The following is a 17,945-nucleotide window of genomic DNA, read 5'->3' as shown; positions in this document are numbered from 1 at the left end:
TCTGTGCTGCAACAAAGAAATGCACCCTGCAAAGAAAGCTTCAAATCGGCGGGGAATTCTCCCTTGCACCGGGATTCTCTTTTGCAGCAGAAAACTCCACCGTGCAAGGAAGCTTGCAATTTAGCGGGGACAATTTAGCAGTGCCGAAGCACACACAAATAAAAATCACACCTTTTGGGTTGTGACAAGAGGCAATTGTATAATAGATCAAAACAAAGTCTTACTTTTGTATTCAGATTTCCCTTGATTTACACGGGTTCTGTATATGCAAATTTGCTCTTACGCGATTACCCTTTTTCTACCCAAAATTCCTTATATGTGAGGTAAATTCACTCTTATGCAATTGGAGCTCCACTTGTCCCCACTCACCCCAGCCCCTGGGCTGCACCCTGCCATGGTGCAGGCAGGTGGTGTCACCGTGCTGCAGTGCAGGCAGGTGGTTTTGGCTGCTCCCGGGTCTGCTGCAGCAGCTGGGATGAGTGGGGAGAAGTGGAGCCCTGGGAGGTTTGGAGCACAGTGCAGCCCAGTGTCTGTAGGCAGCTGGCATTGGCTGCTCCTATGACTGCCGCAGCAGGGGCTGGGGTGAGCAGGGAGAAGCGGAAGCCCTGGGCTGCAGCAGGCAGCAAGGCAGCAGGAAATGAGTGGGTGCGGGGCGTGAGGCAGCAGGGGTGCAGCTCTTGCTGCTGCATGCCCCCTGGGAGGGCTGCGGGCTGGAGGACTGCGTCGGGCTCTTCCCAGGGGGCGCGGGCTCCTGGATCTGTGCATGGTATGACAGCAGGCTACCACCGCAGGCTGGGGCTGGCGGTGGCACTGGGCTCTCCCTGGCACTTGGCCCCCCAGGAAGAGCCTGGCGCAGCCTAATGGCCCTTCCATTGGACGTGTAGCAGCAAGAGCTGCGTCCCTGCACCCACTCACAGTTTCCACTACTTTGCTGCCTGCTGCAGACAGGCTGCGCCGCACCCTTCTCCCTCCGCCCCTTCCCTAGTCCCAGCCTCACTTGCTCCCTCCCTCGCAGCCATGGAAAGGTATACCTGTTTGTTACATTATAAAGTGGGTTTGCTTTATGTAAATTCAGTTTATGCACCGTTCTCCAGGAACAAACGGACTACATAAATTGAGGGAAACCTGTATTGTATTGGGGGGGAAGGAGGTGTGGGGTATGTGTAGGCATGCAATGTGTGTCCTCCCCCCCTCCAGCCCATGACTGCCCCTGTGGTGCTTTGCATGGGGCCAAACCCTGCCTGCTTCCAACTGGAGCAGCCCACACTGTGTTCCCACCTGCACCTGCCCTGCACCTACCAATGGTCCCGGGTAACGTGGACTCTGCAGGACACGCTTGGAAATCTGGTTGTCACACCAGACAACAAGGCTAACCTATTTAACAATTTCTTTGCCTCCATTTTCCTGAGCAGGGACCAGATCAGCCCATCCACTGGGACCCCCTCAGGCCCCAGGGCAGGCGCACCCAGGCCTAGGGTCAGTGAGGACCTAGTCAGGGAACTTCTGGAGGGACTGGACATATTTAAATCAGCTGGTCCTGACGATCTCCACCCCAGAGTGCTGAGGGAATTAGCAGAGGTCATTGCGGGACCCCTGGCACGGCTTTACAAGCATTCGTGGTGCTCTGGTGTAGTGCCAGAGGACTGGAAAAGGGCCAATGTGGTTCCCATTTTCAAAGAAGGGAGGAAGGAGGACCCAGGAAACTATAGGTTAGTTAGTCTTACCTCAATCCTGGGTAAGCTTTTTGAGAGATTTCTCCTGGTGCACATCCACGAGGGGCCAGCAGGGGAGGTTATGCTTAGGGGGAACCAACATGGGTTCATTAGAGGCAGGTCCTGTCAGACCAACCTGGTAGCCTTCTATGACCAGGTCACAAAATCCTTAGACGCAGGTGTCGCAGTGGACATAGTCTTTCTGGACTTCAGGAAGGCCTTCGACACTCTCCCACCCCATTCTCGTTAAAAAACTAGTAGACTATGGCATCAACACCTACGCAGTCAAATGGGTCACTAACTGGCTGGAGGGCTGCACCCAGAGAGTGGTGGTGGATGGGTCATTTTTGACCTGGAGGGATGTGGGCAGTGGGGTCCCCCAGGGCTTGGTCCCTAGACCCGCACTGTTCAACATCTTCATCAGTGACTTGGACAAGGGGGTAAAAAGCACCCTGTTCAAATTTGCTGACTCCACTAAGATGTGGGGGGATGTGGGCACGCTAGAAGGGAGGAGCAGGCTGCAATTGGACCTAGACAGGTTACAGGGGTGAGTGGATGAGAACAGGATGGGTTTCAACACTGAGCAGTGCAAAGTGCAAAGTACTGCATCTGGGGAGGAAAAACCAGCAGCATACCTACAGGCTGGGGAACTCCCTTCTCGTCAGTGCAGAGGCAGAAAAGGATCTTGGAGTCATTATTGACGCCAAAATGAACATGGGCCGGCAGTGTGGGGACGCGGTCAGGAAGGCACAACTTGTTGTGCATCCACAGATGCATCTCAAGCAGGTCCAAGGAGATGATCCTCCTCCTCTGTGCAACACTGGTCAGGCCGCAGTTGGAGTACTGCATCCACTTCAGGAGGGATGTGGACAGCATTGAGAGGGTCCACATGATCAGGGGTCAGCAGGGGAGGCCCTACGAGGAGAGGCTAAGGGACCTGAACCTGTTCAGCCTCCACAAGAGAAGGCTGAGGGGGGATCTAGTGACCATTTACAAACTAGTCAGGCGGGACCAGCAGGCATTGGGGGAGTCCCTGTTCCCCCAAGCACTCCCAGGAGTGACTAGAAATAATGGTCACAAGCTGGCAGAGGGTAGATTCAGGCTAGATATCAGGAGGTGCTACTTCACTGTCAGGGCGGCTAGGATCTGGAACCAACTTCCAAGCGAAGTGGTGCTGGCTCCTACCCTGGGGGTCTTTAAGAGGAGGTTAGACGAACACCTTGCTGGGGTCGTTTGACCCCAGTACTTTTTCCTGCCCATGGCAGGGGGTCGGACTTGATGATCTGTTCAGGTCCCTTCTGACCCTACCAACTATGAAATGGCCCCAGCCAATGTGCACAGCTTCCCAATGGGGTGCCTTTGCTGCTGCTGCAGCCACCCAGGTGCTGGTTGGCTCCCCCCACCTCCAGTGGTTCCTCCTGCCCCTGTTGTGCCATTTCAGGCCGGGGGGAAACTGCAGCTAGGTGGCTCCTGCCCCAGTATGCAGGGCTCCTGCTCCAGCTCCTGGCCATCTTCCACCCACTCAGCCCCCACAGGCGACTGCTCATTGCACTGGATGGGCAGAATAGGTGGAAGGCGGCTGGGAGCTAGAGCTGGCACTGGTGCTGGAGACTCGCATGCTGGGGAAGGAGCTACCTGGCTACAGCTTCCCACTGGCCCAGTGCAGAGCAGCAGGAAGAAGAAAGGAACCACTGGAGCAGCCCTGCTGGGAGAAGGAGCAGCCCCACTGGGAAGCTGTATGAACTGGCTGGGGCTGGTGTTGTCAGTGACCATGGGGCAGGTGCACAAGAGAGCGCAGCATGGTGTGAGCTGCCCCTGGTGGGAATGGATGGGCTCAGCCCCATGCGGAGTGCTGTGGGGAGAACTGTGGGCTAGAGTCAATCAATTGGGCTGCCTTCGGTCCACGGGCCGTACTTTGTCCATCGCTGCCATAGATTGTAGTTTAGGAAGGGGCCATGTACTTCAACTCCTGCACAGCAGAAGGTATTGCATCTAAACCAGCCAAGACAGATGCTACCCAGCCTCTTTTTAAGAAAACCTCCCATAAAAAGATGCTACAGTGTCCCTAGGCAGTTTGTACTACATGTATTTTTATTAATTTGTTCCTGTTTTCCTAGGCAGACAAGGTTTTTTGGGTAGATGTGATATTGTATATTAGACCAACTAAACAATTGGAAAAATTGTTCTTTGCAAGCTTTTGGTTACAAACACCCTTCTTCAGGCACGAGGAGAGTCTGTTGGTGTTTGTGTGTTCTCCTGTTTGGAATAGAAGGAAACATGCAAAAATGCAGGTATGTGAAAATGCAAATGCATGACAGTGAGGGTTTGACTCAAAAAATAAAAATCAGTGCCTATAAGAGGGAGGACTGATCATAGTATCATAGTGCTTAGGGTCGGAAGGGACCTAAACAGATCACCAGGTTCAACCCCCTTCCCCAGGCAGGAACGGGTGCCGGGGTCATATCACCCCAGTCAAATATCTGTCCAGCCTCCTCTTGAAGACCCCTAAGGTAGGAGAGAGTACCACTTCACTTGGGAGCCCATTCCAGAGCCTGGCAGCCCTAACTGTATAGTAATGTCTCCTGATGTCCAGCCTGAACCTTCTCTCTAACAATTTGTAGCTATTATTCCTAGTAACCCCAGGTGGTGCCCGGGGGAACAGAGCCTCCCCCAATTCCTACTGGTCCCTCCTGGTGAGTTTGTAAATGGCCACCAGGTCCCCTCTCAGCCTTCTCTTGTGGAGACTGAATAGGTTCAGGCCCTTGAGCCTCTCTTCATAGGGCCTGCCCCACTGCCCCATGACCGTGCGAGTGGCCCTCCTCTGGACCCTCTCAATGCTAGCCACATCCCTCTTGAAGTGTGGCGCCCAGAATGCTGTCTGATGATAAATGCTATCTGTGTTCCAATTCCTTTACCCCTCTGGCTGCATTCTCATAGTCTCTTCCAAGATGCTGAGGATTATATTAGACAGTATCATTAGTGCCAACATGGATGAACAGGAAAGGGACATTGTCAGAGGAGCTGATGAGTCTCAACAACCTCTCTACAAAATGTCCTGAATTTTGGCTATGGGCAAGCAGCACACCATATTTTCTCGTATAACACATGCACCCTGTTTTTTTGGAAGGCAGAATGTATAGAAAAACAGCTTTCCACTGTCATACCAGAGAGCTGACTGAATGTAGTACTGTGCTTGACCTCAGCAAATATGTCTGTTCAGGCAAATTCTGTTGTGGAGACAGGGCAGTAAAAATAGGGTGCAAACAACTCTTAGCCAAATCAAGGGCACTCACCACAACTCACAACCCATCAAGTCCATGAGTTTGCAGTACTGCTTATACTACAGAAGAGCCACGTTTTTGTGCGGGCCGGGAGCGGTCCGAGGCCCTTGGGGGCCTGTGCGCGGCGGGCTGTGGCCAGCAGCCCGGACACGCCGGGTCGGGGAATGCAGGCCGGCGGGCTAGAATTAGGCACAGACGCTTAGCGGTTGAGTAAAGATTATTTTACTTACACAGAAGATGGTCGCGGTGCAGGCAGGAAAACTTGCTTGAGTTGCAGTTACAAAACAAAACAAAACTCGAACCTGCAGGGCACGAGAGTACGTCGCAATGGGTTTTCGGCGACGGAAAGATAAACCTGCAGGACTCGAACCCGGGCAGAGCTCTGGATACACTCACATGAAGTTTGCTAGGCTCCGTGGAACTTGCGCGCAGGGAAGGGGTTCGGTGAGGGATCGTTCGGCGACGGGGAGAGGCCAGAGGTTGATCAGACCCCTATAGCCTGCGCTGGGTTCGATAGGCTCCGCAGCGCTTAGAGATCTTCACAAGACGTGAAGTTCTCCTCCTCCAGATGGTTATGGAGTCCTCTCTTGCTGGGGTTCTCCTCGGAGTTCTCCAACTTGGGCGGAAACCGCTCAAGCCTCTTATACGGCTAGCAAGCCAATCACTAGCCGCCATGTGGGAATAATTTAGAACTGGCCAATAGTGGGACACAAATTTGCATGCGGGTGGCGGGAACTCCTTTGCACCGTGCATTTCTCTTTGCAACTAAGAAATGCACCCTGCAAAGAAAGCTCCTAGTGGCGGGAAATAATTTAGCAGTGCCGAAGCGCGCACAAACAAAATCCCACCCTTGGGTTGTGACAGTTTTAAGGCATGACTTAATGGTAGTGGCTTTATAGACTGCATCTGGGATCCTTTCACTGGTAAGGAGGGGCAGCCACTGCAACCCTTTTCACTGGTAAGGAGGGGCAACCCTTTTCACAGCCACTGCCAAATGGGCAACAGCTCTTGGCTGCTCAGCCAAAAGCTGTTGCCAGTTCAACACCAACACTGAAAGGATGAACACTGGACTCCACCTTTGCTGCTTGCTGGCCCAGAGAACAGTAGTAGCCATTACAGCTCAGCATCTTCATGCTTCTATTCCTCTATGCTTCTATTACAGTGAAGAAAATTAGCTTCCCACTATTTGAGGGCTGATTTTTAGGAAAATAGTACATGTGGCATGCAAGTATTGTATTTACCCAAATCCAAGATGACCCTGAATTTAAAATAACTAACTTCTACACGTGGAAAATGTATACATTGTTATAATTTTTCATGTATAGAATCTAATTATTGGAGAATTGTCTTAAATTCATCCCCATTGCCAGTGCAGTGGGGAAAGCAATGATACAGGGAGGCAGTGGGGAGGGCAGGCAGCTTGCCTCTTGCCACCTGTCCCCCCCCACTTATCCCTTCCTTGTGTTTTCCCCCATCTCTGCACCTTCACACTTTGGCTCTTCCCCTACCTGCCTTTCCCCATTTCCCCCACACCTCCTCCCATGCTGGAGCCAGCAGCTTTGGGTCCCTTCCCCTTTTTCCCCCTGTCTTCTCCCCACTGCTTACCCTTGCTCCAGCACTGGCAGGCTCAATCCCTGATCCAGCCTGGGGCGTGGAGCATAGCCTAGATGTGCACCAGCAGTGCAAAGCCAGCACGTTTGCTACAGGGCTGGGTTGGGGCTGTGCTCCATGATCTGAGCTGGAGCAAGGGTGCAGCCTGTTGGCACTGAAGCAAAGGTAAGCAAGTGGTATGAGGAGGAGTGCAGGGGAACAGAGGCTGCGGCATGGGGGTGGGAGAAGAGAGGAAGGGAGTTAGAAGAGGAGACAAGGCAGGGGAGCGGGGGCCTGAGGCTCCAGGGGGAGAGACATGGGGTGCAGAGGTGGTTGGGGGGCAGGCAGCAACTGCAGTTCCAGCTCCTACCTGGGGCTGGGGCCAGAGCCTGGGCCACAGCAGCTGGATTAGGGGGTTTTCCCCCATGTTGAATTGGGGGAAGTGGAGGGAACTAATCTTGGAATTGAATAAATACAGTAAACATAGTAGGTCTCAGTAGTCAGGTCAAGCCAACCATTAGGTACTTTTTTTTTAAGTAGTTCTCAAGCATGCCCCCTTCCCCCAGTTCTTTTCTTGGGTATGGTGGTCATGACCTTCTTATTCCTGGGGAATATGCGACTCCTTCGAACTGATGCCATCCTCTGCTGTTACCCAAGATGCTGTCTGCAGTACCAGTACTGAGAACCAGAAAGCAATTATTCATCCCTTTGTGTATGGGGTGTTTTGTGATTCACTTTCTGGGGGTCAGAAATTCTCTTATTCTCCAGCCAGCTTTAGTGCTTTCTCTCCTTGTATCTGGGGCAAAATCTTTTGGCTTGTGGATGTCTTTGCTTTTCTGATACTATGAAACATAGGTCGTTGTACCTCTAGACACTGGACATTTTCCTCCAGTATGGCCACTGGCTTGTATTTAGCACACCAGCACATGCAGGAAGGCTGCTCCGACATGCTGTAAATCGAGTCTGTCAGAGCAGACTCAATTAATCAAGTCTGCTGGAGTGTAGAAATTAACATGCTCCAGCATCACGAGTATCAGTGTCCAGTGCTGAAAAATGGCAGCAGGACACTTTGAACTAAATCTTGTTGGACAAGCTTTTAGTTCAAAGCACCACCCTGCCGTTTTTTCAGCACAGGGACACTGATGCACATGATGCTCGGGTGCTTTTAATTAATGTGGCTTGCTAATTAAAGCACCTCCTGCAGCGTCCCCAAGCACATCTGGAAATGCCCCAGAAGTCTTAGTATTCAGGGAGGAGTACAAACAGCATATACCCTGTGGGTTCCAACAACTGATTTCTTCTTGGCCAGACTCACCTCTCTGTGCACCCTCAAGAAGTGGAAGCTATTTCCCTACTCCCATTTTTAAAAAATAAAATAAGTCCTTCCTGGGTCCCTTTTCAGGGGAACTCATAGGCAATCTCCTTCCTTGCTGTTTGCTGCTTATTCTGTTCACAAGTGGCTGTCTTGATTTTTAATGTAAGTCAGCTGTACCTGATGTTTTTGGCAAGCTATGGCCCAGTCACCATAGAACAGAGAACGTAATGGACTTATCAGGGTGTCGGACCTGATGATCTGTTTAGGACCCTTCCGACCCTAAGTACTATGATACTATGAATAACAGCTGCTTTTGTGGGATTTTTTTTGTGTGTGGTGCTTCTTGTTTGTTTGCTTGATGCTATGGGCAAGAATTAAAAACAAACAATCTTTGTGCAGAAACAGTGAGGCTCGTTTAGTACTGGAGACCTGGGGGCTGCAGCTCGGGTGCCAAATTTCCCTGACTGGCCGCATTGTCCCAACTGAAAAAATCCTGATGCAGGGGGAGATGGTGAGTACCGAACCTTGAATTCCACTCGAAATTCCATACTCAAATCTCTTCACTCGAGGTCTGTCTGTTTGCCATTGGGTAAGCACCAGCAGATCCAAGGCTGGGGAACTTCAGGGAAAAAGTTTACCCCTAGAAAGCTCAACTTTTTCCTGCCGCATCCTGCCTAAAGACTTGGGTACCTATAGCCTGCCTTCATTTTAGAACTACAAGGGTTGGCTCAGCAGCCTAGGATTGAATGTACAGAAATGGGTACTCGTTATTTTACCATTTGTAGCTGGACGTTTTCTGTAAGCCTTTATGCACTGTCGTCTTGGGTACAGAAAATTCCTTTCTTCATAAGTTGTTTAACCATAGTTGATCTGCTCAGTCACCATTAACACCTTTGACATGAGGGAACTGAGCCAGCTCTGAGGCATCTTTTTGTAAAATTGTACATTTTTAAAAACAGCTTTTTGCAGGATGCCCCAGCTCCCACTGAAAACACTTGCATCTTTATATTAGTGGTGAACCCAAAGCCAGTTTGGTCCGGATGTCAAGTTGGCAGTCTTCCAGGGACTTTGGGTTGGAGGGAAGATGCCTCCCAGGCAAAAGGTGGAATCAGCTCAGCTGTAGAAATAATTTAATATGATGCCTTAAGATCAAATCCCAAAATTGGAGGTTCCCTGAAGGGGAAAACCTTGAAATTTCATACATCTACTGACCTTCCTACAGAAACAAGCTTTCTTCTCCTGTCCTGGTCCAGGCTCCCCCATTATTACTACAGACTTGTCAGCTTTCCCTGCTTGGTCCTAGGACAGAACTTGTTTCTAATTCTGTTTCAATTAAAAATTCTTGTTGAGGGTTTTACCTGGTTGTTTTTATAGTTTTCTTTTGTTCTGGGTAATAATGATTATGTAAAAAAACTGTAAGAAATTTTGTATGACTGTTTATGAAATACATTGTACGAATGTCACCCACTTACTCCTTGTTCCAGGCATATGTGTCATCAGGTCTGCTGTTTATGATGTTTGTTACAGAAGGTACCCCCTGCAGGTGGGGTGAATTTCCCACTTGCCTGCAGGCTCATCCCAGATCCCAGCTTGCAACTTTTCACACTCAGATTTGATTATTATTTCCAGGTTGGGTCTGTGGAGCAAGGTCAATATATATTCAAGCTAATAAAATGTTCCCAGTACAAGGAAATGAAGAGTTTGATTTCACACTTTGGTTAAACCCTATAAAAATGCTGCTATATTCCCTTTGCAGACTACTAAAATGTGCCTGTCTAGAGAATGACAAGGTGCAGACACTTGACATGTTTACACTATTGTAATCTGCCTTTACACCAGCACAAATGGGTAGTTGGCATAAGACATATAGCCAACACCAGTGTAAAATCATACTGGGGTAAAGTTACCCCAGAGTTAGGACTAACTGGAATACCATAGTATAAGTTACTTGTGTATGGCTCCTGTATCTGCAACTCTATTCAGTTACATCTCAGTGTAGTCTTTTGCTCAGCTCAAGCATACAGTGACTTGCTTCTCCAAAACCTTGTGGTGAAACATTGTAATTGTGCTTGCTGTGGGCAGCTACCTTGTCTGGTCATCTGACTGCTCTGGATAGCTGTCTGCTTTGGACATCAGTGTACAAACCAGCACAGGTCACACCAGTGTAAAGATGTGTTACATGTCTGCACCCTTCAGCTTGATGCAAAAATAGGAAGATGATGCATAAATACCGTATTTTTTCACATACCTTCCCCCCCCAGGTAAAACACACTTGTTTTTGTGAATGCGGGGGGGGGGAAGGATTTTTCCAAAGTTATGGCTGCACAGAGCAAGGGCAGAGCCTAATCTTCAGCTCTCACTCACTCTCCCTTTTCTGTTGAAACAACAGCTGTAATCCTAGCTCCTGTTGAAGACTGGTCTCCATGAGCGGATCTGTGATTTTGAAAAGAGCTAAAATAGTCTGTAAGACTGTGAAAGAGGTAACTAGAATGCAGACTTAGCTAAGTAGACAGAAAAATTGCTAGAAGGAAGCTTAGCTTAATTAGTGGAACATCAGGACTATTAAAAAGGAGAAATGGTTGTCAACACCCATGACATGAAGAACAATGAGCCATTAAGTCAATTGACTCCCTTAGCTGTTTGAATAGAAATGCCACGGCTTCTTCCTGTTGACGTAGGAATCAAAGTGGGATGCTTCTATTATGAACAGAAAACCAACTTCTCTGCTTAAGTTGTGTGTCCCAATTTGCAGGGACTGATTTTTGCTTAAAAGGTGCATGTGTATGTTAGTAAATATGGTATTTTCTGTTTGCTTATGAAGGACCCTCTTTTGAATAGATTATTTCCTTTTAATTACTAAATTATATTTTTTTCCTTTGCCAGTGTCTGCCAATGAGTGCTAGTGATTGGTCAAAGGATTTGCGTAACATGAAGATGCTTGGAGTACCGTCTCTGGACACCTGGTTAATAGTGTGCAGTAACAGAAATGCAGAAGTAATGAAGAATCTTCTGAATTGCCTGAGAAGAGTTGGTGGTCCCATGGGGTTTCGCATTGAATATCCCAAAATGTGAGATTTTTCACACACTAATTTACATTTGCTTTTCGTCATTCATCGGTCTTATTATTACCAGTAGTAATAGCAGTGACACCTTGCATGTATGTACCACGTACATATGTTACACCCCAGTCCTTCGCAGATCTAACAAACAAATGATGCAGCTGTGAAAAATGAATAATGGCAGCACAAGTCACTCACTTCTCCCTCTAGCATTACTATGCTTTCTTTCACACTGCCCCTCCTTACCAGTGAAAGGATCCCAGATGCAGTCTATAAAGCCACTACAATCAAGTCATGCCTTAACTTGGCTTTTCTGTAATATAAGCTGCAAACTCATGGACTAGATGGGTTGTGAGTTGTTGTGCTTGCCTTTGATTCGGCTAGGAGTTGCTTACATCCTATTTTTACTGCCCTGTATCCACCAACCAGGCCTGTTAGTTTCTCATACTTACCTCTTTTGAGCCCTTTTAGATCTTAAGCTCTTTGGGACAGTAACAGTTATTTACTTTATGTTTATACAATCCCTCACATAATGCAGTCCCATCTCTGTTTGGCTTCTAGGCACTACTATAACATATATGTCAAATAATAGTAAGAGCAATAATAAATTGGTAGACTCCATAGGTGAACAAATATACACAGTGAAGTGTATATTCTAAAGGAGAAATTGAATCTAAAAAATAAGGAATATTTCCATCACTTCTGAGACATAATGGAGCAGCTTTTTAAAAATATATAGCAACGCTGTATGATGGAGGTTTAGGGCAGAGGAGTGAAAAGAAAAGTATTTTCCATTTGAAAGTAGAAGAGTAATTTAGGGAGACAGATAACCATTCAAAGTCAATAGAAGGGTGCAAGACTTAGCTTAAAATCTCTACAAAAGATTTCTATGGCTTCATTCATCTACCATAAACAGAGAAACAAAGGTTAAACTTGAAGCTTTACTAAAAGCTGAATTTTAAAGGATGCAGCTTTCAGCAAACAGCTTATCTCATGGGTCAGACCATTTCTTTATTAGTTCTTTGTTGAGAAGGTAAAAATAACATTTTGGAGTCTCCCAACTTCTGAGGATCAGAAATACTATATTTGCTCCCATACCACATGCATTGTTTTCCCCCAAAATTAGCCTTCCAAAATTGAGGTGCATGTCTTAAGTGGGGAAGCTGATTTTTCTGCCCAGAATAGCAGTGGTGGCATTTCTGTTCAGGCAGCGCTGAGGAAGAAAATTGACTTAATGGAGTATTAGAATCTACTGGATCCTGTTAATTGTTCTTCACTCAGTAGGTATTAATGACTCATTCTCAGTCTTGGTGGTCTTGATGTTCCACTAATCAAAGTATCCTTTTTAAAGTCATTTTGCTGAAGAATTTACAGTTTAGATGCACCTGGTCTTACTCTTCCTGTTTCACAGCCCCACAGGCTGTTTTTAGCTGTTTTTGAAATACTAGACCTGCCCATAGAATCCAGTCTTCAGCAGCAGCTCCAGCTTCAGCTTTTGGTAGAGCAACTAAGAGCTGCTGGCAGTTCAAGATCAGAAACTGTGAAAGGGTTAAAACACAGTAACTTGTGCCTGAGCAGGAAAGGGAGGGTGAGTGAGCTGAAGGCTCTGTTCCTGCCATGTGCAGAAGGCAGGAAAAATTTGTACCTTATTCCCTGCCTTCTGCTTGACTAACACAGCCAGCTACCTCTCCCTGCTGTATGCAGCCATAATTTCAAACAACAGGTGCCTGTCTTATTTGAGAGCATGTGGTATGTGAGAAAATAAGGTATGCTGATCTAACTTTTCCAGTGGTCTTGGGCTGTGTTCTCTTCTACTTCAAGGTCTGCTTAGCCCTAGATAGCAAGACTCTGTCGTAGAAGCACAGGTCAGTCCTAGAGTCTTTGCTCAGTGCTGTTCCAGCTCTTTAACAGGTTCAATCAGGTTAGGTGCTACTCTAATCTATGCTAGCTGGAAGCCATTTCTCAGGAAATGTCCAACACTGAGAAGCACCAAAATGTGCCCATGCACTGGCCATTCCTCCAGCCTTCCTCCTTCCATCCCTCAGCATGATGGTCTGGTAACATGGAAGAGAGCTGGGCCAGTTTTGTTCCAGTTATGAGTCCTCTGCTTCTGGAGAAAGTCTTTGCTGGAGGCTGCAAAAGAGTTTTGGAGTGCAAACTGTGCAGTTCTCCTAAAATGTTGTTTTATTTAATTACTTCCTGGAGCAGCTTGGTCTTTTATTTGGAGCACTGTATCTAATGAGTTATTTCCCTCGTTTCTTTGTATTTTTCCCTAGTTTGTTTGTATTTGTTTACTTTTCTTCTCTTGATGTATAATTAACTCCCATTACATATGATGTAGTTATGCACACTGAGCACCTCTTGACAGTTAAATTATAAGGAGATTAGATCTCGTGTTGCATTGTCAAAACTATTCCTTCAGGAGGCTGAGTCCATGATGCGATGAGTGAATCCATGAAGTACCAAATGCATTTTTGAGTGGCTTCTTGACACCTAGATTTGTAAGGGAAATTACTGTAATCACTAGTGAGCCTTGGTTGCAGCACATGCTGCTGCTACTGCTGCTACAGTACATTCACATTCTTAGTGACAGCCACAGCGCTAGTGGTAGGACCCACACTTTCCTGGATCCCACTCTTATATTTGCTGTTCCTTTTTTGACCTCTCTCTCCATATTAGTTTAATAATAAGCCCCTGTTTTGATGCCAAGATAGTTGAAGCATGTGTCCCTACCGCAGGATCAGATATTTGGGGAAGGCCCATCCCTAGCTTAGAACCTCAGACAGGATTGGTGGGCAAATGTATGCAGATAAAGAGAGAACAATCTCTAGCTTTAATGCCGTGGTAGTAGTGTTGTCACAGCAAGTTCATGGGCTACATACAGCAGTTCTGTAGGATCAGCTGTTAGTGCTGCTGCAGTGGTTCACTTGTTATGGCACCGGTTTCTTTCTTAAAGGAATGTGTCACAAAGAGAACTATGATGTTAATGAAGATGCAGCTGCCTTCCAGCCAGCAGATGGACTGCTGGGGCTCATCTCCACATGCAGGAGCATGCCCCTGCATGTGGGGTTTGGTTTGGGGTAAAATGCCCCACCTTGGGGAAACAGCTATTTCCCCATACCTACTGGTTCCTGGCATGCTGGAGGAGCCAGGGAACACCTAAAAGCAGTGAAGAGGTTCTAGCCAGCAGTCAGAGCATCTCCCTGGAGGACCCAGCCTCCAGTTCCTCTGTGCACACTCCTGGACTGTGTACCATGCTGCTTTTTTGTGGCAGGTTTTTGTTGTTTATTTTATACCGAGAGTTCTTAGTATCAAATTTTGGTGCTGCACTGCAAATATGTAGCGTGGAAAACAGTTGCACGTACACTGTGTGTGGTTTGCAGCACCTCAGACAGGTTTGAGGCACTGTAAACTGCACATGTGTGCTCATCTAGACTGGGATAGGCAAAATGCAGCCCACGGGCTGGATGCGGCCCACCAGGTTCCTCTATCCGGCCTGCCAGGCCCCTAAAAAATTTAGAAAATTAATATTTATCTACCCATGGCTGCCTGTCATGTGGCCCTCGATGGCTTACCAAAACTCAGTAAGTGGCCCTCCACCTGAAATAATTGTCCGCCCCGATCTAGACGCATCCTTAAGTATTAAATGCAGTAGAAGAATTGTAGTGTCCCTGGGTGCTGGCAGATTCAGAACCAGACCAATATGACTAAACTTTTGAGTCTGCCTAGAGAATATTTATGAAGATGTGCAGTGGATTGGTCTTTGCAGAGTTAGTGCATGTCTAAATGTATATACTGTTTTTGCTTTCAGACTGCACGTACAAGAAAGTACCCTGGCCTTCCTGAGGGCATTGCAGCAGCACGTGACTCCTGAAGTACAGCTGGTACGTACATGCTTCTCTGGCTTGTCTGGTGGTGCCTTTCATCAGGATAGATCTTAGGCTTTATAAATTTTTCTTATTTGTAGGGAAGATCATGTATCATTAAACAGGGCAAACATATCAAAGCATAATTAGAGACAGCTATAGAAGCCCAGCAAAGCAGAGCTCTTCATTCTCTTTTCCCCTTTCATTTAGGTGATGTGTGTGTTGCCTTCTAATCAGAAGGACTGCTACGACTCGATTAAGAAGTTCTTGATCCTTGACCGACCTGTCCCGAGCCAGTGTGTATTAGCATGCACCCTAACTAAGCCGGGTATGATGATGAGTGTTGCCACAAAAATTGCTATGCAGATTATTTGTAAACTCGGAGGAGAACTGTGGGCAGTAGAGATCCCTGTAAGTAGTTATTTTAAAGCATTCATTTTTATCACGGCAGATTTTGCTCAAGCAGTCTTTAGTGCATCTTAAAGCCAAGTGATCTTTGGTATGTCTTAAATGTTTAACTCTAACTGAAGTTGATTTAATCCAACATGAGTTATGCTTCTTTGGCATTCTTCAATCTGAATGCCTCCAAACACTTTAGATATATAATACTGTACATGAATAGTTGCTTCCTATTGTGATGGAGAGTCACACATATTGGGGTTCTGTGTTGGTGATGTGGGAGATCTAGGCCTGATGTGATGATTTAAGAAATGAACACCGTACTTATGTTTTTAAACCTGGCACCATGATTTTCACTTTACAGTAAGTTTATAGGAATACTTAGAAATATGCATGCTGTTTGTTTACAAAGGAAATTAATAAAGGGTTTGATGACAAAGGTTTTACAAAATGCACGCATTTTTATAAAGGTTTAAGTAGATGAATGTGAATACCAACATCTGATGAGCTTCTCTTTGATCTCCATTTCTGATCAGGAAGTCAAATGTTTGTGACCCCAATGACAGTCTAAAATTCTGTAAATAAAAGCTGTATTTTGGCATGTGGCCACAGGAAACTTTGCTTTGCTTTCTTCAGAGATTTTTACTTGAGGTTGATAGGGAAAGCAAAGTAAGATGTTGCCAGCAGCATGTTACTTGTTCAGTGTTTCGGCCATGGGCCAGTGAAAGTTGGGGGTCATTGCTTTAGCCATTAGAAAAGAGAACTGGAAATTGTGCGATATTATTGTAGAGACTGGGGTTGGTGTTTCATTGTGCAAAGCACCTTACAAAGGCATAATAAGATGCAGCTCCTCCTGCCAAAAAAATAGGGTCCTAATAGGCAATGGAAGTGTTTATTGTTTTATATAGCTATGTAGCTGAGGCCAAAGTGACCTGCTCAAGTTGTATAGGTTGCTTCTGGCAAATACAAGATCTGAACCCAGATTTTTTCTTTACTCCCATTCTGCTGCCCCATTTGTGAGATGACCTTTTCTTTCTGTAGGAGGAGCCCTTTTTCCAGATTTGCCATTGACTTAACTGTGTGAACTCACTTAACCTTTGTCCCTCAGTCTGTTAGCCTTATTTATAATTAGTGTGATAGTAGTATTTATTTCACAGGAGATCAGTGAGGCTTAAGTCCTAGAGATGTTGGTGGGACTTCTTACGTGAGTCATTGCTCAGTGGCATAAGGGTTGTACAAACAAAACCAGGTGGTTCCAATCTGCTCCCACTGAAATCAGAGCCAAGACTTCCACTGACTTCAAAGGAAAAGGTTTGGGCCCAGAGTGTGTATTAAGCATGTATGGAAGTTACAGACTTGAGGGTGAAAATGATTTGTATGTGTCATGTCAGCACTTTTGTGACTTCTGAATGAAAGGCCAATGCTGAGATATGTTTTGCTGTCAGCATTGCTTAGACTTGGAGGGGTAATTATGTTAAAACTTGCTTATTGGTGAAATAAAAGCTCACATTTCAGAATATCATGGAACCAAATAGGTTTCTTTTCTCAATCCAGAAATAGATCAAAAATTAATTCAACAGAATCCATTGTCTCCATGTTATTCAGGGGTGGTGCTCCTAAGCAGTAAATATTTTTGAAGTGGTCAGAAAACAAGTGATTTGATTTTATTCCTTGTACAGTGTGTCAGTCTGCTAATGGGTTGGAACCACAGCACCGTGTTTCTTTATCTTCATTCTAGCAAGAAAATTTACTTCTTTCAATGTTTTGTCAATATTTATAAAAGCAATTTGACAGCAGTGTTGGAATTCAGCTGCCAGAACTGAGAGAGGAGGAGAGTTGGGCTGCTTTATTTTGTTCAGTATGATCTCTCATTAAGAGGCTCCTTCTTAAGATTCTTCTGTCTAGTCTGACTTCTCATCATAAGAGATGTGAAGACTCCTCAATGAATGATCAGGGCTTGACACTTACCACTCCTGGAAAATAGCCTTGTAATGAGTGTTCTGTTTTTACAATTTACTGTGAGCCAGAGAGAAGCGGCATTCACCTGCTACTTTATAGCTCTCCTGTTTTTAAATGGCTTACTTAGTCAAATAATTAACATGTTTTATTTTAATGCGTGTCAGGTTGTGGGCAGTGTTGCTCTTAGTTACATTTTTTTAACCCTTGAAAAAGCCTCCAGCTGTTTTGCTGTGTAGGTGAATCTGGCCTTGTGGCTCTACAAGGCTTTTTGTGTTAGGCTTTTTATATTATGTGAAAATTTATGGAAGCCTTGTAATGATGAAGCCCGATTGTCATTACAGATCTTGGTAAAAACACACACAGTATCCCATGGATTTACATTTCTTGTGGTTGTCTTTCTAAAAAGCAAAGCAACAACAAAAACACTAAGGATTTAATTTAAGTAGGTGAGATTAGCCAGAAAAATTTTATGGGAATTGGGTTACTTTTCCTCTTTAGAATGAAACTTGCTTTGTTTTTTCTAATTTGCATGGGTAGAAAAAAAGTGGCATAATATGGTACCACAGTATTAGTTTTGTAGAGAACTCATGATTTATCAACAGATAACCTAAATCATGTTCATTTTTTACATCTTACTTTATCTCAAAAGATAAGTTTCTGCTGCCTCGCCCAGACTGTCTCTTAGGATGGCACACTTCCCGGACACTCTGCAGGAAGACTTAAACTGTGTCACGCAGTCACTATAACACTGGAAAGTCTTTCCT

The 17,945-nt window shown here is 46.0% G+C and overlaps 1 protein-coding gene across 3 annotated transcripts in view; it reads left to right on the top strand.

Annotated features, from left to right (window-relative positions):
• Positions 1-17,945, top strand: part of PIWIL4 (piwi like RNA-mediated gene silencing 4) — a 69,997-nt gene that overhangs the window by 27,184 nt on the left and 24,868 nt on the right. For all 3 annotated transcript variants that reach the window (XM_006018646.2, XM_025197860.1, XM_025197859.1), the window contains exons 11-14: positions 8,298-8,409; positions 10,782-10,966; positions 14,769-14,841; positions 15,034-15,234. In XM_006018646.2, coding sequence (XP_006018708.1) covers positions 8,298-8,409; positions 10,782-10,966; positions 14,769-14,841; positions 15,034-15,234 — 571 coding nt within the window. The remainder of the gene's footprint in view (positions 1-8,297; positions 8,410-10,781; positions 10,967-14,768; positions 14,842-15,033; positions 15,235-17,945) is intronic.

This window comes from Alligator sinensis, unplaced genomic scaffold (assembly GCF_000455745.1).
Source record: "Alligator sinensis unplaced genomic scaffold, ASM45574v1 scaffold116_1, whole genome shotgun sequence".
NCBI classification, from domain to species: domain Eukaryota; kingdom Metazoa; phylum Chordata; order Crocodylia; family Alligatoridae; genus Alligator; species Alligator sinensis.
The sequence above is the reverse complement of the archived record's forward strand: the minus strand, read 5'-3'. Positions and strand labels throughout refer to the sequence as shown.